At 39.5% G+C, this 22,607-nt stretch overlaps 2 protein-coding genes across 3 annotated transcripts in view; both read left to right on the plus strand.

Moving 5' to 3' along the window:
- Positions 1-3,616: 3,616 nt before the first annotated feature.
- Positions 3,617-3,907, plus strand: RB195_002136 (uncharacterized protein; the record flags this gene model as incomplete). Its single annotated transcript, XM_064199240.1, has 1 exon — positions 3,617-3,907. One exon carries the CDS (start codon positions 3,617-3,619, stop codon positions 3,905-3,907), a length of 291 nt encoding a protein of 96 aa, XP_064055121.1.
- A 1,726-nt stretch (positions 3,908-5,633) lies between these two features.
- RB195_002137 (uncharacterized protein) overlaps positions 5,634-22,607 on the plus strand; it is a gene marked incomplete at both ends in the record, with an annotated part of 20,426 nt that continues 3,452 nt past the window's right edge. The window contains 3 exons of one of the 2 annotated variants that reach the window (XM_064199241.1): positions 5,634-5,747; positions 20,963-21,088; positions 21,155-21,313. In XM_064199241.1, the coding sequence (XP_064055122.1) occupies positions 5,634-5,747; positions 20,963-21,088; positions 21,155-21,313 (399 nt within the window). Of the gene's footprint in view, positions 5,748-20,962; positions 21,089-21,154; positions 21,314-22,607 lie in introns of those variants that run through there. The other variant, XM_064199242.1, reaches the window with a different exon arrangement.

Here is a 22,607-nt window from a genome sequence, read left to right on the forward strand (position 1 = left end):
GCACGTAAATTAAATTCATGAAAAAAAATTCAATGAAATTTTCGGAAAAAAAGTTCGCATAGATTTCACTTAGTGCATGAATCTCAACCGAGAACAAAACAGTAACTCTAATTTCCTCCCCTCTGACGGAGATCCACTCCAGAAGGATTGAGAAACGTCAGATGTTTTTGCCCGTATATATGATCATATATGTATATCGTTTCAAATATCTCTTACCCGTTTTTTAAAGGCATCACCCCACGAATCTGAGGGGGTGCAGATTTCAGGTATACGGGATCGTAGATTACGGAGAGGGGGGTGATTCCGTCCATTTCTTGCTAATTGCCGTAAAAAACGGTCCGGAAGATGCGGCTTCATTCGTTTTGGCGCACCATTTTGTACAAGAGGTTCGATTGGAGCGCGCCAGTCTTGTGCGGCGCCCATGTAATTCTTGGGATGTCTTTGTTAGTTTTCGACTTCTCATTCGTTCTAGCGCATTAAATCAAATCCCAAAGAATGTATTTTTCTTTTTCAAGTTTCGTGCGCAGGTGCAATGGAATGACGATTCGAAGGAATTCTGGTGGTTTGCTATGGAATTAATGTAGCACTGCGTGGTTCAAATGTTAGTTACAGCATCGGAGAAAAGAGCTTCATCTGGGCTTCCAGTCTGCATAAATATTCCTCCTTGCTTTTGATGTGGTTGTGTTGCTGACGGTAAATTTTTCGTCTTTCTTGGTTTTCGTTCATATACTGTAAATGCTAATGGTCATAGCATAGCAGTAGATTTAGTAGGCTTAAATAAGAATAGAAGTAAGAAAATAAAAGAAAAATTAGAAAGAATAGGATAGTGGAAATAAATAAGGGCTCAACAGAACTTGTCGGAAAGATAGAGGAAGAAAAATTAAAAAATTGGATAGCATATGATATAGTACGGTAGCATACGATATAGTACGGTAGCATACGATATAGAAAAAAGCATAACATTCAAAGATAGAATGAGATAAGTGGAATTTTTTTAGATCTGAATAAGTGGAAAAACACGCTCGAATACCAGTTAAAATAGAATTTCGAAGAAAAGTTCAAAGAAATAAAATAAATTCCAAGGATTCAAAATAAAGCATTTATGGATCGTAATAGTTTAGAAAAAAATTCGAGAAAAAACTTCCGAAAAAAAACAAGAAAAAACTTTTGTGAAGTTTTGTGACAAAAATTGACGAATATAAGAATTCAAAAATAAAAAGAATATAACTAATAGGTGTATTTTTTCCACAATGTAGTAATTAATTAATTAATCAGCGAGTATAAAAATATTTTTTTGGAATTTTTAGAATAACACTCCCCTTTTTTATTTTGCTTCCTGTCCGCGAATATTGAAGGTATCTATGAGAATCTTACGGATGCTAGCAAAACGCTTAGCATTTTATCGTCAAGGCTTGCGATATCATTAAAACATTTGGCGCACCTCTGACATCTTGAATCACGTCGTAAATCAGGTCGTCGTTTCGGTCGTCGGTGCTCAGAAAGTCTTCGGTGCTCAAAAATTTCTATTCCAAAGCATCGCATCGACATTAAAATGAGTTAGAAATCTGTTCTTACATGGGCGTCCTAAATAAATGCACATAGATATGTCGATGGTCGCGAAAAGAGCAATTTCAGGTCAGTAGGGTGTAATCGGTTAATGCAAAATCCGTGAATGGAAATGGTGACAAGTTGGGTCAGGTTGTTCCAGATTACAATGTGTCGTTCTGATTCCGAAGTAGAAAAAACAACTCAGAAGACTCCCTGGAATAAATCTTGTGAATTGAAATTGGGGTTGTTAGAATCATTTCATTGGTATTGTCCGTGATTTAGACTCTCGACACGGCTTTTTCGTCCCTCATCTTCCATCCCTCTTTTTTTCTCTTCCTTTCATCCTTCAACTTTCTAAAACCAGAAAAACTCCAATATTGACTTCTTCACCCTGATCATACTCAATTTTTAAATCTTTAAGAATTTTTAAGTCCTATGCCCTACAGTTCGTCGCTTTGCCCACATATTCATCTTTTTGATAGCGTCATTGCTGTGAAATTCCTCACTCAGTGGGTCGAAGCACCCTCTGCTCGGCTAAGAGCGGGCACAATGTCTCCTTAGTCGGTCATTTTTCGCTTTTCAGACATTCGCTTTCGAACCTTTCGAAAGTTCTTCACAGACCCTATTCAAACCACATATCACTGTGTGTGTCTCATGTGAGCTGGTAACTGGTCTCGTCAATTTGCTCAGCAGCGCACTGCGGTGCTACCTGAGTGACCGGTTCCTCTCTCCTTGTGAGAGAGATTTACATGCGTTCAAGAGATGGGTCTGTTCAAGATGTGGATTATATCCGTATAATTATCCTTCGTTTCAATAAAGACTACTCCCGCTCTGGCCTTCTCCGTTTCAACACACTAGCCACCACGGTTTTTCAGCTGACGATATTGTTCGAAAGGAATTTTCCAAGAATTTTTGCCGTCCCCAAATTATGGAGTTGCTCTGTCGTATTTAGCACGTTCCAAAAGCAGAAAAAAACGATGCAGTTGTTCAATATTTTGTGAAAAAGTCCATTTCGCAATCCACATCTAACGGCGATAGTTTATTGACACGTGAAATGCACAGCTGTAGTTGGAACGTCGAAATTCGGCAGTCGTCCACTAATGGCCAGATATCGCCAACAAAATCGCGCTTCAAGGAAAGCTGCTGTTCGGCTCTCAGTCAGATCTTTCCTCTGAAGCTGGCCGTTGCTTCATCCTCTTTCATTCAACTTTTTAACAATAGTCCACAATTTCTGCATTATTTTTAGCTCTTATATTTCTTTTTTCTTCAAAATAAATATTACGTTGTGAATATAAATTCATTTGAGCCGTGCACGATATTGCTAGCTTCTCCCAAGTTTCTTCACGCACTTTCTTTTTCTTGTTTTCATTTAATGGAACTTCTCCGATTCTGAAGACCTGATAGCCTGTTTAAGATTCGGTTTGTTTAGGTGACTAGGTGATCTAAAGGTCACCAGTTCGATCCTGGTTCGGGCGGCCTTTTGCAAAGTCAATAATTAGCCCCTGTAAGACTAATCCCTTTATGTTATTCGGTGATTGTCTAGCAGCAGATATTTTGCCGTGCAATAGTGTCCTTGTCCGAAATTTGTAAGGAGTTTCTCTCGGAGATGAGTGTCCAACTAATATATTAAAGAAGATATATTGTTATTATATTGTTGAAGTAAGCACAACGATAATCTTAGCTCACTAATTCCTCTATAGCTACCTTCTAATTAGTTTAGATCCATTCCGGGTTATTAATAAAATAATAGAAGAATTTCACGGAAAAATATAGATTGTGAAGATTCGAAAACGCAGCCGGAAGGCTTACAAACGAAAAATTCCCCAAAAACTCCTATGCGAATATTAACCAACCAGTCTGCTCGTAGCTTGAGCTCAACAATCTGGCTCGGATCAACGAAACGAGCAGAGCAGAGGTGCGGTTGTGTTTTAAGATGAGAAAAACGGTCATACTTTTTGCGAATGGTTGCATCATTGGAAATTAGGTGGAGCACTGGAATTTTAAAGGTTTTTTCCGAAATACAAGAAAGTTTTGAAGAAACTGGAATAGTCAAGTGTTTAACGTGGGGATGATAGTTGCTGATACTTCTTTGCGGCTTATTTTCCAATATTTTGAGGGTTCTCGACCTAGTAACGTTCCTCACAAAAGAGAAGAAGTGGAACACGATCCACCTATGTGGAAAAAGGGGACCGTTGTTTCAAGAGGCGATACGAGCAACCCTCAATCATTGGGAGGAGCAGCTGAACCGTTGTGGACTGCTGGAGCCGCCCAACGCGTTCTGTTGTGCGGTGGTCCACATCTCACCGCTACTGCGACGGAATTTTCTGGATTATTTGGTTCCACATCCTCTTATTTCTAGTTTTGTTGTTTATAAACACGTTTCTTAATATGTGATGATCCTTGATGTCTCTTCATATTTTCCGAAGGCTGCAGTTATTCAGAGCTCTTTATTTGCAAAGGGAACTTCTTCAAGTTTTATTCAATTATAGGGAGATTTTTTCTGTTGGAGAAAAAAAAACTCAGAAAAACATTGGAGGTGAATAAAGTAAGAAGCACATAAAATCCGGATTTTTTCCGTGAAAGAAGTTCGTGGAAAGTGGATACGATTATATAGAGAAATTTTTGCTTTCTCTTCCAGAATAATCCGAGAATCTTCGATGTAGAGCACAATTTGAGGAGCTAATTTATACGATTTCGGTTTATTCTGAAATTCAGGATGTATTATGACGCGTTAAGTATCAGTATCCAGCAAATGCTTCAAAAAGTCGTACGCTACGTAGTTACGCAGCAAATTATGGCCAACCATTTGACGCAGTGCCAAACAGTCGTTTATCATTCTCTAATGACTCGTGCCAGCATCTGGTCGACTTTTTCTGTCTCTGGGGATCTGCATCTTTCAAAGGAGGCAGATCCACAAAGACTTGCTTTAGTTGCTTTTGAAAAAGTTTCTTCTTTTTCTATTTTTATATGATCGTGACCTGATGCGGTGAACCTGCAGATTGGTTGCGATGCGCACATCTTCGTACTGATCAGGTTCTTATTAAGAAATGAATAAAAAAAGGTGTCTATGCGCAGTAAAATACTCCGCAATTTATGAGACGATTTTAAAATACACTCTTAGAAAATTATAGGTGATGCGTTTCAGTAAAATCTCGTTAAAATGTTTCGGTGAGGAAAAAAGAGCGCTAAACCTTCAATTTTCACTAGAAAAGACACCGCCGTTCTATTTCTTGTACCTTAATGTGTAAAGTAAATATATAGCAGATCTCTTTATACTATAGAAACCTCTTCTTATTTTTGCTCTAGGGAGCTGTGATCTGTAACCTCATCTTCTAGACGTTTCGCTCCTTTTGAGCCACGCATTATTTAATCCTATAAGTGATATGGTATTCTATTATTCCTCCATGGCCACGAGCAAGTGCATTTTGGAAGAGGGTCGTTTAAAGTCGGTCGCAGAGATGGGAAACGATCGTGGAAAATGAAGGAGAATTAACTGAAATTAGAAGATTTGATCAGGAGAAAGAAGTTTTGAAAAATACTGAATAGAAGGAAGAAGGTGTAGAATATTGCATTATTCACGGTATAACCGAATAGTTTCCCTTTCCGAGCGATTAGCGAAATTCTTCCTCGAGTTTCTTTTTTTTCAATACTTTCCTGTTTTGCATTTTTTGTCCTCCTTTTTTTTAGAAAATGCACTTGTACAAAAGAAAGTGAGATGTGAGCTTGCTTTTACCTAAATCTATCTAACTTATAAAGATAAAATAGAGAAAAATAAAATATAAAATTAAATTCAACGAAATGTAAATGAATGAAAGAGAAAATTAGATAGAATAATGGAAAGAATAATCGATAAATTAGTTGGAGAAATATATTGGATATTTTAAAGAATTGACCGCAGAAACCACGATTTCTTGGTGGCGCCTCCGCGCAGGCGGCTCCAGTTGCTGCACTCTTATCACTCAGCAAATATCAGCTCAGCAGCACACCATACGACAGTCGGAAGGCGGGCGGAGCGACAGATGGCCGCTTCTGTCGTTTCCCTCGTTGTTTGAACAGAATTCCACTATTTTTTCGCCAGTGTTCATATGACTCACCGCTATTGTACGAGACACATGGTGTTTTATCGGAGGATTCCACGAAATGTCACACTATTGTCGGTGGCTTGTTGCGTGACATACGCGGAGCCCTGTTTAGGCGAGGTGAACGTCCTGCTTCTCCCATTTGTTTGTCGAATTTCAAAGTCGCAAAGCCTTCCGATCTACAGGGATTTCACGATTTTCTAGAAATTCCAGTAAATTGTTCCTTGGAATTGTTTTTTTAGCCCTTGCTATCGTCCGTTGGTGCCGGCTACTTTTTATGAACTTCGGGATTTTAGTCTCCACAAATTGAAAATTGAATTTTCAGTTGCCGAAATCTCGCATTGTACATCTAACGATTTATGGTTTCAATATTTTGGTCAGGAGCGATAGCTACGCTTACAAAAATCAAAAAGAAAAATTCGAAAATTCTCTTTCTAACATGGGAGGTTTTCGCTCAGAGTTGAAAACGGTTTCAACGAAAAAGACCAACAACCCCAACAATAAGTCATCGAATAGTCGGAACTCATCGAATACTCGAAGTTTGAAATGCCTTACTTTGTCCTTCTGTTCATAGGATAGGAATTAAAGCACTAATTGCTTACGATCATGTTGGGTGAGAATCGTAACCACGAAAATTCTTGCCTCCCTTTGTTCGTTTTTTGTTTGTTGTTTATTCTGTTACTTATTCAAAATTATATATCGCTATGATTTGTTCTCGGTTGTGTATCACTTTTGATTGTGGAGAACAAATGAAGAAGTTAATAAATTAATACTCGTTTCCTTGAGTTGACCCAGAGACGAGCTTGTCACATTCTTTTATTCATTTATTCGTTTTATTTTATTCGCGGCCGACGGGTAGCAAGTTCGCCTTCCTCGGAGCCTCAAAAAAAGAATTCGAAAGTGATTTAAGCTTCTTTAACGTCTTTCGCTTGTTTACTTTTCTTTATTGGATGGATTAAGCGCTTGCCGGATAAATCACTTTCGATTTCATCCGCCGAAACGTTACCTAACGAGTATGCTACTACATGAACCTCGTGTCTGACCGTACTCAAGAAAACAAATACCAATCATCATTTTGCTGAAGGTTATTGAAGCCAACTTCCACTGACATGATGCGAATGAGTTTTCCCCCGTGTTTATCATTATCAGTCCATTCTTTTTACACGTTGTTAGCGAAATAGGTTACCGACACATGTGGTTGATGATTCGCTCGTCGATAAATAGAAACAAAAACACCAAAGATCACTGAGAACAAGATTTTTGAATGTTTTGGGGCGCCGATCATTCCCACGGTGTCAATGATATTTTGAAGAACATATAAGTTTCACCTTCTATATTCTTTTCATTCATTCTATGTGTATTCTTCTTTAATGTATGTATGTGAATGTATGTATTCTTCTTTTCATATTCATTCTGTTCTAATACACTACCAACTTCTAGTCTAAGTTATTTAATAATCTATTTAGTTTTATTTAGTAATTTAGTGGTTTTTTTTTCAAGTGATTTTTTCTTTCTGTGCCACATAGAGGGGAAGAGCGACGGCTGACCGCAGGTACGATGTGTTGTGACGACGTAATTCGCGCACTTGAAAACAAGTAAGTAAAGTAATGGGATAAGGCATGAAGGATAAAGGATAAAGTGCACGGCATTGGTCCCTATGTGTCCCGCCAATCCCCATGGAGATGCGCCTACGTATTCGACATAAATTCAGAATCAGCTGGGGTTCATGAATGCGTGTGCAGCCTTACAATGATCTGCGGGGGCTGGCCGATGTGCCAGGTCAGTGTTTTTATCCCCACAGACAAGTCTGCCACCAATTCATCGATCCCGGAGAGATGAAAGGCTTGGTGAGCACTAGGGCGGATTCGAACCCCCGATCGATCGTGTAGACAACGGAACCTCTTATCGAGTGCGCTAACCCGCCCAACACAGTTCATATCTACACATAAGTGAATTCTGAAGAGTAATTTCATGTTAGAGTAGTATAGGTAATGTAAATGAAGACAATACATGTTCAGAGTTTTGCTGGGCATCACATTGTTTTTTTCTAAAGTATGAGCATGTTTTGACGAATTTGATCATGGAAATAGACGACTAGCTCAATGAGTTAACTAATTAATTGTAAACAGAAACAAGAAAACAGTAAAATTTCATTCTCCTCGAATCAAAAGAATCGAGAAGGACCAGAAAAGGAAAAAAAAATAATAAAGGAAATCAAATGTTAAGCGGAGAGCAACTTTTCTTCGCTTGATTCCTATTAGGAAGCTGATCTGTTATTATTTATTGTTATTTCTCGTGCTCAACAGAGAATTTAATATCTAACTGATTAGTCTTTCGACGAGAACTGTGAGAGTTTAGCAATTCTGGTTACCTAGATCTACAATTTTATCACCAGGAATAATTAATATTATAACATTTCCAGGTTTCAAAGTATTTTTCAAGATGAAATGTCGGATTCGTTTGCGTCGCCAGAACACTTCTTTCTGTTTTTCTCTTTCTCTTCTTTTTCCTCCATTATTTTTTGGCACCAACATTCCATTATTGCTAAATAAACATTGGCGTCCAACTATGTATGGAAATGTGTCGTTGTCTCTAATACCTTTCTGCCAACACGGCACACCACAGAACGTCCTTTTGTGCATGAAAATGTCCAATATCACAGACATTTGTGGATTAACATACAGCTCTTTGTGGATTCGCTTGCTATTCCTTTGTGATCGGCTTACATAATTGAAAAACTGGTTTCGCACTTTCATTTTGTGCGTCTCCGGCCTTCGCACACAGGATTATGGTGCTGTTCTCACTTTTGCTGTTAAATAACTTGTACAGCCCTTGGACATGGACCGTTGTATGCATTTCTTACCTGCTCAGCATATTTAGTATCCTGAAGATACTAGGACCAGCGGTGGAGTTTCAAATTGTAACGATAAAATCATAGCCAACAGCCGTTCATCAGCACCCCTAACCCATCTCGCACGGTAACTCGTCCGATCTCGTCCTCGGTTTTTCTGAGTATTTAATTGAAACATGAAGTTTTTAGCTGAAAAAGAAGTATACTCCTCCTTCCCTCCACTTTCCCTCCAGCTTTTGTTAACAACGTTTCACATCCCACAGTTCTCTTTTCGAAGTGTAACTCGTTTTCATTTTCTTTCAAGTACTAATGCCATTTCTTGTAATTTTCGTAATTTCGTAACTATCGCGCGTTTTGTCTATCCTTTAAAAACAAAGCCGAAGAATCCACCAATTCATGGTAGCAAAGCAGGTTTAAATTCAAAAATTCTATCGAACTTGTGAACGTGTGAACTTCTCCGAATATTACTGTTTCTAAAATATTTGAATCTTGGAATTTTAAAGCTTCTTCTCGATTTTCCAAGAATTCAATTGTGCCTATATTTTTCATGAGAGCGAAAATACTCTGAACTATTACATATATGTGGTTGTCAGCCAAAAACAGTTTCTTTACCTTCTATTATTTCTGATGACCCGTACGCGAGGGTGTTAAATAATTTTGGCAAAATTCGGCAATGCCTTCTTCAGAGCTTGAAATGGGCGGTTCAATTCACACTTTAAATGACCAAACCTCTGCACATCTAAACTGGCAAACTTTTTCACCTACTTTTTCAACCACCAACTTAGCGACTACACTGAATGCTCCCCTTGGATCGGAAGCGCCCACATAGTATGGACCGTATAGTATGGACCGCTCACTGATCGATCACTTCAGCGAATGATTCGAATGTCGCATTCGGATTATAACATCCTTTCAACAGCTTTTTGCGTTGCGTTGAAGGGAGCAGATGTCCCACCATTCACTAAAGGTGTCTTAAGCAAAGAAGACAAAAAGAAAAATGCCAATCAGGGTCCGCATTTTGATGACGTAGCTTCCTTCTCGTACATTTGTATTTTGTTGTTTCATCATGGTCTTCGAAGAAACTCGTTGGGGTCTATTTTGATGTATATTTCCAAAACTGAAGAAACCATGTGTGTTTTTATGTAGAGAGGACTTGAATGTAAAATTAAATAACTATGGAATTACTACTAAATATTGTTTAATATTAGAAATATTATTATTTCTTGAAAAAAAAATGAGATAGGTGATAGCGATACAGTTACTACAACTTCTCAGTCAAGTAGAGAAGTTGATAAAATAGAGATCTTTTGCAAACGTTTATTATTGCCATCGTTGTTATTATTACTTTTGTTATTACTACTACTATTACTACTATTAATGTTTTATCGTCATTATTACTCTTTGCCCTACTAAAGCTGTTATGTACTACTAACTGTACGCTGTTAATTTTGTCCACTGCTTCATTTTGTTACTTTATTATCATAACTATTCATCACTGTCATCATCGTTACTATTATTATTACTATTATTATTGGAAATGCATTCACCTTCCCTACCAACAGTTGTGGCTCTTTGAGAGGATCGCTTGGTTATATAAAGGTATATATACTTATCGTTTTTATTGCTTCTCTGTTGATGAAAAAAATGAAAGAACGAAACACTTGAAAAAACAGGACCTCTTTTTTTAGGCTAGGTCAAACATTGCGTTCAAAGCTTTCAGTGTGAAGTCTATCATTATCTGTAGATTCCTATCCCTCTTATGTGGAATTCATTCGCGTTGCGGGGAGGTATCCAAATGGTCCACATAGTTACGACCGCACGCGCTGCTGTTACTATTCGGGCCACGGCTGCGGTGGACTTTTCCAGTCGTGCAGCGAATAGCTAGTATTCTCTGACGGTCCTATTACGGTAGATTGTGGCATTGCATCTTATGTTTCAATTATTGTGTTTATTTCCAGTAAGTACTTGTTTTTCCAAGGTTTTTTTTTCTAGTTACATTGTTTTTCCAGTTCATTACATGTTTGAGAACTCACTGGTTCTCTATGATTTTTTTTCGTTTTTTTGTATTTTCCACTAGAACGCGAAAAATCTGTTTCCTATTCAGTTTAGAATTTTGGTATACGTAATTGTTAAGCTTTGTAATAGTGATTATTATTACTATCAAGTTTTTTTTTTACTTATATTATGTCTATGCTTTAATGTTTTTTTACGCTTTTATTTTCGTTTTTAAATATCGATTAGTCAGCTGTGTTTTGTGAGCTGAGAAGAAATTTCTGGACAACTGATTCTGGTGCTCTTTGATGCCCAGACCCTACGAAATTTGAGTGATTTGAAATTTCTCGGCACTAACAACGTCGGCTCAAAGCAGCATCACATGATGGAATTTCTAAAATCTCAGATAAATTTCGCAGCATCTCGGAATCTTTGGCTTTCTCTCCTTCGCTGCCCGCAAGGAATTGAGAAAGAGCAAGTTTTTAGTCGCAAAGTTTTCCCAGCTGAAAAGCTGCAACGACATAATTTCCGTTTTTTAGTATTTGTGAAATCCCTAGCACTGGGTACTTACGCTGGGCCACTACCGCCTAAATTAAAAAAGCGAAATCAGAGCCAAATCTCGATTTGTACGTTCTTTGCTGTATTTTCTTGCACCTTTCGAATTTTTTGCATTCTATCGACAAAGCAATGCGAGCAATTCGAAGAAGTGCACGTTTGTTGTGATGTTCCGGAGAGAGAATTTGTTGTGTTCGGAATTTTTCCATCACAATTGCAAAAAATGAATGATATATGATGAGGTCTTTTTAAGTTGCCCTGTTTGTCTGTTAGAAATTAGAAAAGAAGAAAACCGCCAGTGATTTGGTTGTTTTTTCGCAAAAAAAAAACCTTGGTTGTAACTGTAGCACCAGTCTTTGTAAGAAGTCACGCTCTCTTTCCTACCACAAACATTTTGACAGTTCTGATCTCAAAATTGAACTGAAAATCAGCCTAGATTCTGATCACTGACTGTAGCTGGATGTTTGCTGTTTGTGTGTGGATAGATAGTTATTAGTAGTTGGTAGTTATAAGTTCTCATATTCTTCCATGCGACCGCGACGCGTTCGCACTTGCTCACCTGATTCCTCCACCTGAGGCACACCTCTCTCTGTTCCACTCACTCCAAATGCGCATTGCGCTTACTCGGGAAAGAACCCTGCACTCTGTGTCGCTTAGCTGTTTCTGAATTCACTGGCTGTTACTTACACGGTCTCTTATTCAAATTCCGACCCAGATCAAATCGAACGGGAATTCTCGGGGTAATAATCCCTAAGCCATCTAAACTCGTCTTTTTGTGCGCGAAGCATTGTTTAGTCCGCTCATTCCGTGTTTGCTGAGTGTGCTCACTCGAGCAATTGTCGATCGAGCCTTGCAAAGTTTCTTCTTCATTTTTTTTTATTCAAAAATCATTTTTGCATCGTCAAATACAACAATGATTAGTTAAATGTAATGGTGGCATTTGTTTGGTTTTGTCGTAGATCACACTAGGTATGTTGCCGAAGGTATGCCTTCTCTTTCCAAATAACTTATTCATAAGTACGAAATTCACGAGGTAGAAAGAAGAGTTCAGCTTTATCTCCCATTATTTGAACTCCACAATCTCGATGTCCTCGTGAGGTATCAGGCAGATACTAAAAGCAGTATACCGAGTTGGTTAAGAATGACTGAAAGCTTAAAGTTCTCACAAATTTCCCGGCTTTTAAGTTACGGTTCTTTTTTCTGAAATTCCATTTCTACCTATGTTGTTAGTGTGTTTGGTACATCAAATTCATGTGATTATAGTGTCACAGACGAATTAGCAATAAGCTTAGAGATTAGTCTCTTCTCTTCCACAACTTTCATTTACTCCTTCTAGAATCCCACTTTTTTCCTGGATCACTGTTTTCCATTAGTGTTAGCCGGCTTTAAAGACATCACCCACGAATCTGAGGTTTCAGGTGGAGTTTTCGCATATCGCATAGTAGATTATGGAGAGGGGGGTGATTCCGTGCATTTCTTCCTAATTGCCGTAAAAAAACCGGAAGATGCGGCTCGTGCACAAGGCTGGCGCGCTCCAATCGAACTCGTTGTAGGAAATAGCGCGTCGGAAGGCCCGAAGGCGTATCTTCCGGGCGGTTTTTTGCGGCAATTAGGAAGAAATAAACGGAATCACCCCTCTCCATAATCTACTATCCCGTATACGAATACTCCACCTGAAATCCGTACCACCTCAGATTCGTGGAGTAATGCCTTTAAAGCAGCCACATAAGAATCAAAACAAAACAAACAACACGACGATTACTCAATCTATAAAAATTAAAGATCGGAGTACAGGCTTAAATGTCGCACTGCGATTCTTTCTTTTTCCAGCAGTCTCAGAAAGGTTTGACTTTCTGCAGATGTCAACTTACTGTCTCTTTTTTTTACGATAAAGAAATCAAATATTCGTTGTCTTCCACTCAAAAGTACTTTCCATGGCGGTGTATTTTCGATTGCGATCAAAAAAGGAACACAGTGTCTGAAAATAACGTTCGCTGTACAATATACTTGCATTAATAGGTCAAATCTGGCCATGAAAGTTGCAAAGTTTGAGGGTAGAACAAACAAAAATGACAAATGGAATGACATGGTCGTGTTATTTCGATTTGAACAGGTTTGTGTGGGCGCAACTTTTTTCTCTGGAACATTCTTTAAAGAGCTCTTCCCTTTCTGTATGTCCTTTCTGTATAATTTGGTTAATGAGCAAAATTTGGATTCAGTAGACCGTATTTGGTTCAACTTCGCATCATTGTTCATTTTACATTATTCGTGCAGTGCAGTGCATAGCTAACTCATCCCTTTCTCTTCAAAGGCAGCCTACCAGGAATCTGAAAAAATGAGAGAATCCTGGGGGAAAGCTAGAGATTGAGTTGTAGATCGCGGGATCCGAGGTGGCTCCGCTCAGCTCTCCCCAATCGTCGTAAAATAACGGCGCGGGAACTGGTTTAGTCATTACGAGGTTTGTTAGAACGCGTCTCTGTTTACACGTTTCATTCCCCGACCAGCCTATTTTTGCTTGGATAGGCTGATAAAGAGACCTCAATAATCTTCGTCCACTCGCACGTGGAGGTGGCACGTCGTCGAACTGAGGTCTTCCTAAAAACGGCGTTTTTCATGCCGTTTTCACGACAGGGAGAGTTTAGCGGAATCACCCTCGGATCCTGCGATCTACAACCTCATCTCTAACTTTTTTCATGGGTTCCCTTACCACGTCACATTCGCGGTATGCTGCCTTTAAACGGTCCCTCAACGTTTGAAATACACGTACATACGGTGTCTTCATTAAAGGATGCGCCTGTGTATATATTTCTACACTTATTTTCACACTTAAATTTAACCCGGAGGTGGATTTCGGCATCAGGATTCAGTGGGACGTGAACTCCACGATTATGAGAATTTCGCTGATGACGGATGAGATTGCCGTGTTTTCCCTCTTCCCGCTCGCTGTTTCGATTCATGGTCAAGGAGATTGTCATGGAACGTTGCGTAAAGTGAACTCTGTTTACTTTCCGAAACAAGGAGCTCTGCATTAGCTTTGCATTTTACGTCGTATAAGCTTTCCAGCAATGTATGTTTGTGTTGCTGATGTTTTGCATAGCTGTACATTAATGTCTAGTAGGATGTTCATTATCTGTTCCCTCAAATCCTTCTTCGTTACTTATCTACCAGTCTGAATGTCCGGCTAAAGCCGGACTTCAGACTTTCGGTGATTTTAGCTTCGCTCCCCTTCACTGATCAATGAAAATTAATAGCAGTGCTGTTTTCTGTAAATTAGATGTGTTTTTTAAACAACGCTTTCCTTCTCTTCTTTATATTATAAATTAAGGCGAAAGATTACGGAGTTTTTCTTCTAAACGTGTCAATTCTACATTTGGAGAATATTCGACCATCATCTGCAAACACTCCTTCGAAGCCAGAATAATATAGATACAATTTCAAAGCATTACTCGAAGTATGGGTATTCCTCCTGATTTCTCCCAATAGTTATCACAGAATGATGTTTTAACATTAAATGACGTGAAGGACATTATCCTACTGATAAAGATCACGTTCCACGTCAGATCACATAAACATCTTGCTAGCATTTAAGCAGCCATTTGCATGCATGTTTCCACTTTCTGAGAACGGCATCCTACAAACTTGAGGCGAAAGAAGAAGGAAATAGGCACGCAAAGGAGTCATAAAGGTGAAGAGCAAAGCGCCAAGTGGTTACGGCTATGAAACGGCTGCAACCATTTACCTTTTGCGTCATGCACACTAAGTTATTGCGCACCAATGACCGAGTCCATCGACGCCGGTGGACCCGTCCCACCCCCTTCTCTAAATATCTGGCGCCGGTGGACCCGTCGCACCCCATATTATGGCAATCTGGCGCCAGCGCACCAATCTGACGCCGGTGGACCTGTCGCACCCCCTTCCACAGGTATCTGGCGCCGGTGGGCCCGTCCCACCCCCTTCTCTAAATATCTGGTGCCGGTGGACCCGTCGCACCCCATATTATGGCAATCTGGCGCCGGCGCGCCAATCCGACGCCGGGTGGACCCGTCGCACCCCCATTTTCGAATTTCGTGACACACAGACAAACACAGACAAACACACACACACATACACACACATACACACATACACACATACACATACACATACACACATACACATACACATACACACACATACACATACACATACACATACACATACACATACACATACACACATACACATACACATGCGGACTAAGCTCGTTATTATATATCATGATTATGTATATGCTGCTATTATTTGACTTTCCAAATTAGTTTATTTTTTTAAAGAAAATTCTTTTCCTTGGGTCCTCTTTACACAGAAACGCCTAAAACTAAACTTTTCTGATTACAATGCTCCTTTTATGTATGAATTTATGTATGTATGAAGATTTTAAGAAAAGTTTCCGACAGTTATAAAAGGAAAAGTGACACATCTAATGCATTTAAAAAAATATTGTTATATCTTGTTTATATGAGACTTATTTAATTTTACTTTTTTTATTTTACTTATTTTTTGAATTTTACACATACGTTGTTTGTTGTGAATTTTATACAAACAATAAATAATTACTATCTCTCTTATGTCTCTACAGTTTCAAAAACTCCCCATTCTCATAATTCCGGAACTTACTCGATTCAACTACTTATATCTAGAGGCTCGACACGAAAATATAAATGTATTGAGCACCCGATAGAAGTCACGATTTGCAAGACGTAGGATATCCGACAACTCGTCCATTCGTTTCTTCTTTCTCGAAACTAATTTGTGCTCTCTATTTTTCCTACACAGTATAAATTCTTTTATAAAAGTTCCAGTATTTTTGTGCAATAATCTTGAATCTTGCATTTTTACTGCAAGATGAGAGAACGACAGCGCCCATCAACATCTTGGTTCTCATGCACTTAGAAGACATTTGAAAGAAATCCACACTTATGAGTTAAACATCCTTACTTAGCTTGGCAGTCTTATCTCACTGTAGGAGTTATATTAAAAAGTATTTGCACATGTTTTTCCCTCACATTTTACACAACCTTTTTTATACATCTTTTTTTCGGCAGTCGAAAACTTTCAACACGTATCCTCTTATCATTCCTTCCTCCTTTTTTGTTCCTTCCACCTGTTCGGGGTCGGTAAGTTGCTACCATACTTGTTTGAATGAAAACGTTGGCTTGATGCATCGGTTATCCTCCGTCCTTTATTCCCATTTTTACATGGTTTCTTCAGAAACCCGCGAAAACATCGTTTGTTCCGCCAGAGAATGGCCTCAAGCTTTACCGTGTCCAGTCTTTGCCAGACACTCAGCGACCTACAAAAGAACGGTCTGAAAGCTGCTAGGGACCCTAATTAGCTTGACGTATCCGTTGAACAAAAACGTCTAAAGGTGGAAATTGGATCGCTATGTTTGCTCACGATTTCTTAGCCACCAACCGGCTGAATAATGACCATAGCCTTCGCGTAGCCGCTCGTACTGCTTCAGAACGGCTTCTCTGATTTTGTTGTGGTCCTAGCACTTTGTGGTAAGAATCACACTTAGAAGGTTTTGACTGCTGAAATAAAACTTCGACATTATTTGGGCTTTTATGATGACAAGCACGAAGTTCCAAGAAACGTGAAATTTATTCCGAGACATGAGTAATAAACAGAGGAATTTATTTATCATGACGTAAATTTTGTAAAAACAAGAGAGTTCTTTTCTCTTCTCGTAATCTAAGACAATTTCTCCTTGTAAATCCTTTTGACGCAAGAATTGGTGGCATTATCAGAATTCTGTTATTGTAGCGTTAGACCTGAAGCCTATTGCAGTTGTTTTCACCTATTTTCGCTTTTGTCAATGTTTTTCTAACAACCAGTACTTTTGAAGCCGAGGGCAATGCATTGTTCCAACAAACAAACGTTGTTTACTATTTTTGTCGGTAAATTGTTGACAAATATCCGAGAAGTTTCCGGCTGATATTTTCTAATATTACTTCATACATATCCCTATGATTTTTCTTTATGGCTATTCAGTTTAAGTCAAGCCGAGTCATGTAGGAAGAAGACTCTGCAGAACAGTTGCTGGGATTAAATGGAGCGGATTTCGCTTCTTCTTGAATAAGTCGAAGTTTTCTCGAAGTTTTCTCGAAATTTTCTTCGGAAAATTTACATGTTCTTTCTTTTTATTTCTTTACTACTGTAACTTTTAAATGATTATTTCTAGTTTCATTTTTAGATATTTTATATGTGCTATTTCGCTTTTTTTTCCCTAGTTATTTCTTTATTTCTATAATAAAGCTCTATATGTAGTTACGTCCCTCTTGTGGCTTGTTGAGAAAAAATGCGGGTAATTTCAACTGCTGTGTATGTGTTTTTCTTTGAAATTCTTTAATGTTTTGTGAATTCTTCAACTGCAGAATAACGAAAGCTTTTCATTTTTAATCACTTTTCGGGTATATATGTATATGTATGGTATGTACTTTTCGGGTTTGAAGTATTCTCGTGTTACGAGGAATAACAGATACTTTCTTCGAATTTGCTTTCAAAAGTCAAAATCCACCAAAACTCTCCTAATTTCTCTTCCGTCTCTCAAATTTTTCTGTACTCCTAAAAATGTTGATTTAATTTTTCCCAACTAATTTTAGTTTAAATTCCTATTAATTATTCCTATTCTTAATACTGCATATTGTATCTGTACTATTTTTTAGCATGCCACAACAACATATTACGAATTTAAATATATCCCCTTAGACAGAACAGAACCGTCCCCTTATGAGATCCATACTGCATATGAATGTAGGTGTAACCTACTTAAAACTCGTCTCTTTGACACGATTGTGGGTGGAGTCGTTAAGTGATCACGAACCTATCATTATATACGTAAAAAAATAAATAATGCCATACTTTCTTAGAGCCACATTCACGTTGTATTATATTTATATTCATTATATTCACTGTTTAGGATAAACGAGGGAAATAGAACAAATCGTAGACGCATTCTTTGCTGGTAAAAATATTTTTCTTTAAATATTATTTTTCCCACTATGCGATTTTCGGCTTTATCATCCGAGTTTTTTTCATCTTCTCCCACTTTCGTTGTAATAATAACTTCACCAAACTGAGTTTCTGTTCAAGATTCGTTGCACACAGCAATGAAAAGCGCCCGTCCGAAATCAACGGCTCTTTGCTCGACTCAAACGGACTGTGCGCTCTTTTCCAAAATTTCCCAAATGTGGAATTCGTCTACTGAACTTTCGTTTCTGTTTCGTTCCTCATATATTTTGCAACCGTAACTGTGCTCTGCCTCCCATTGAAAATAAATTGCTACCCTTTCACAACCACTAAAGAGTTGTGTAGAATTACGCATGTAAATTTGTACTTGAAACGAGGCCTAAGCCTTCGGAACAGTGTATTCGCTCATCATTTATAAGCATATACTTTCACGTTCCGTAAAATCTAATACTGTGCGCGATGCGTTGTGTAGGAGAACATGCTGTAATAAGATGTGTGAACATCGCACGATGTCGTTTTTATTACCGCTGAAAAAGTCCTATAAAACTGGATTCAGTAACTTTGTCGGAGTCCGAAATTACAGAATTGCAAAGATCACATACTTATTTACGATCTAATTCGTTGTTAATTTGATAATTTGTATCTTATTAAAAAAATGCGTTGCAAATGGTTTCAAAACTGATCCACTGTTTGCCAGGTTTTTTTGTTTCTTTTCATCACGGCGGAAACTAGCCCTGAACAAGAACGTGCAAGTGAAACAAAGCTTTCCCCACAAAGCTCGCTTCTTAATGCTGGCTTTTTACATGATCTCAGCACAGCCCCAATGTATGGCAATTTTTTTCCCGCGAGATCTGGTCTCGATCAAGCGCGTAAAAGTAGAACAAATGTTTTTTTTGCTAATTGAAAAATTTATGTGTTGTCCTTCTCCCAGTTCTTTTTTGCGCATTGCATTATTTGCTGCAAACGATGCTCTTTGGGATAGTCATCCCCTCCGCGCTAATCGTTCCACAAAGCCGCGAACCATCTGCGATTGTCGTTAGCAGATGGCAAGGTGCCAGCGCAACCGTCCGCAGCGCCCTCGGCAACGTATCAAACCGCGGAACAACAAACCGGTTATCTGCCTTCTACGGACTATCGAATAACAGGAATAGGGACCAGTTCTCGTTTTTGCATCCATGAGCCAGGAGCGTTTGCTTATGTTCTCTTCTACGCGACACATTCTGTGTTTTTCTGCGTTTGTTTTTCCTATCCTACCAGCTTAACTCTATTCTCCACCAGATCGTAGTTCTATTTCCCCATTTTCTTCTGTTTCTTCCCTCATAATGGGATCTCGGCACACTCACAAAGAACATAGAAAACATATGCGGGACAGTGTTCGTGATTTGGTGAAGTCCTTGTCAATTGACGAATGTTCATAGTTGACAAGTTCAATGCTTTCGCTAATTACCAAGGCATAATCTGATTCACTTGACTTGAAATTCGCCTTTTTCTGAAAGAGAAGAAGAGTTCAAATTCTTGTGAGTATCCTGAAATCAGTTTTGCTTTCACTTCATCAAGCTGTCGTTGGTTCCATAACATGAGCGAAAAGAGGGGCACTTCACCATTACATTAAGAAATCACATCGAGTGAATGCGACCATTTCTCGCGACATTTATTGGTCTGATCTTCTCTTTTGATGCAGTCTGTGGCTTTCAGTTAGCAATCTGCATTTACTTTGTTTGCATGTGAATTTCTCCTCGTTTCAGCGTTCATTACACGACTTTGCACATTTTTTCATGTGGGCATTTCACAGGGTTCGTTCAGTTTTATGCACTATGTCTGTTTTCTTCAAAAAGTGCCACCCGAACCTTAACACACGGTCAAAAATTGTAGACATCTCTGGTCTGGGTCTTCCTCCCAACTTAAGAGGTGATTGAAAACTGCTCTATTTTGCATGTAGCCACTTATACGTATGACATGCAATAGCTCGAAACGTTCTGAACAAATTTACTTTGCATTTTACATTGCATATGCACACTGACCGACAGCCGTAAGGCTGCCGCAAAGTTGAGAGCCGCGCGGTTTAGGCGGTTCTGGCGGTTATTGAGCGCAGCGCTGTGAATAGTCAATAATCACCAAAACCGCAGAGCCGTCAAACCGCGCGCACGCTCGGCTCTGAACTCTACGGGCAGCCTGATCCTGATGGTTATGCTCGACGCGATCCCAGGCATCGTTACATTGCAGTACTTTGGTTAAAAGCAGCATACCACGAATCTGAGGTGGTGCGGATTTCAGGTGGAGTATCTGTATATCTGTATACGGGGCCGTAGATTATGGAGACCGGGGTAGTTCCGCTCATCTCTCCCTGCATCACTGCAAGCAGCCGACGCCTGAATGCTGTTTTGTGCGACGCCATCTATTGCAACGCTCCACCCCTTGCGCCGCCTCCGCCCGTCGAAAATCAATTCGGACTGCCCCGATAGGCTGTAAGGGAGTGCAAGGGTGGCGCGCTGCAACAGAAGGCATCGTACAAAACAGCATTCAGGGGCCGGCTGCTTCCAGTGGTTCAGGGAGAGATGAGCGGAACCACCCAGATCTCCATAATCTACGACCCCGTATACGGATACTCCACCTGAAATCCGTACCACCTCAAGTTCGTGGTATGCTGCCTTCAAAGTGATTGATGTCATTATAGATCGTTGGCGGACTTTTAACTTTGTCAACACCGATATGTACAGTCAGCACAAGAATTTTCCAACCAGCTGGCCGTGACGCGCATTCGTTTAGGCGAGGACAGAGGGGGTGACGTAAAGGGCAGAGACGCATCGCGGTCACACACTCGTACAGTTTTGGCGCTGACTCTAAGTGTATCTGTAGCTAGAAGGAGTTTTCCTGCTGATGCTTGGCAGTTCGATTTTTGGCGATTCGATTTTGTATTCAATTTCAGATGGGACGAGAGAAAGACGTATCAACAAGGCTGATCAGACCCACCATACCCGAATTTGACACTTCACGACTTCTTCTTTTTGTTGAACGATGGGACCCTAACTGGGAACATGATGCGTCGATTAAGGTATTGTTGGTCTTTTGAAGAAACGGTGAATGCATGGTTACGGTTCTATTATCTGTTCTTTCACAGATTTTCGACGAAGGGATTGCACAGTATATGTTGGCTGATATCGAGTCGCACTACAAATACATGGCAGCACTGATTCTGTCAAAGCCAAGTCTTCGATGTCGGCTAGTGGAAGAGGAACCGGATGATATTCTGGATGCAGAAGGGAACAGGATCACGCTGGTAGGTAATGATAATTTTTCAATTTTGGCTCCTGAATAGCTTATCAAGTTGTCCTTAGTGCGGAAGTCATGAAAAAGTCAACGAATCCAATTCCAAATCAGAAGAATCATGGAAAGAACAGTAATGCAGCGAAATACACCAGTCCTGCAAAGTCCTACTGCTGCCACAAGTAGCTTCGAGCATAGTGTAGTGAGTGTAGTTGCGGTGCATTTACGTTCGCGCTCGAAACGGCGCGGCGGAGGCAGCAGTTGGAAGTGAGTTGAGACCGTCGCAAACTGCAGCGGTGGATGGTGTCAGAAAGGGTTTTGGCGCGCTCCTAACAGCTACGCTCCACCGAAGCATCTTGAAAGAATCACCGTACGCAATTGCGTACGTGCTTTATGTCGTTTTGAGCCTACTGTAAGTTATTGTATTGTTTTTTGTTTTCATGTTTACTTTCATGTTAATGCTCCTTTTTTGTTTGTAATGGAGTGAGGGTAGGAAAAGAAACAAAAAAAGAACATTAACATAGAAATAAATTCGATTTTAGAACCAAATTTCGAAAGCAGATCCTATACAACGAAAGAAATTAAAGCAAGAGTAACAAAAATACGAAAAAAGGAACACAAAAGACGAAAAACCGGAAGGGAAAGCAAAAAGAATGGAAACAACAAGAAAAAATTGCTGCCGGTATCGATTCGGGTGATGTCACCCTAGCAAAATTTTGCAAATTGCTAAGCACACTGCTCGCAGGCCGCCTACAAGCGGTCAGGAACCGAGTTATATAGTCGGGTCAAAACGACATGAAGCACGGGCATTAGTGCAAGCGGCTGCGCTCGAAGCGGAGCGGTGGAGCGTAGCGGTTGGGATCGTGTAAGGATCCTCGCTGCCGCCAACCACCTCTGCAGTTCGCCATAGTCCCACCTCGATTCCAACCGCTGTCTTCACCGCACCGCTTCCGAGCGCGGCCACTTACGCAACGGCCCGTGCTTCATGTCGTTTTGACCCAACTATATATATGTATATATAACTTTGTATACATAATATTATATTATTATACATTACCAGTCTGAGCGTCCGGCTAAAGCCGGACTTCAGATTTTCTGTGTTGTTTGCTTCGCTCGCCTTCACTAATCAACGAAAATTATTATTAGTGTTATTAGTTCTATGAAATTGGACTCCAACAATCTTTCTTCCTTTTTTATATTATAACTATAAGCGAAATATTTCATAGTCATCTTTCTAAACGCGTCAGTTCTACATTTGGAGTACATTCGAACTTCAGCTTCAAGCACTCCTTATCAATATATTATAG

The sequence above is a fragment of the Necator americanus genome, chromosome IV, assembly GCF_031761385.1.
Source record: "Necator americanus strain Aroian chromosome IV, whole genome shotgun sequence".
In the NCBI taxonomy this organism is placed as follows: Eukaryota; Metazoa; Nematoda; class Chromadorea; order Rhabditida; family Ancylostomatidae; genus Necator; species Necator americanus.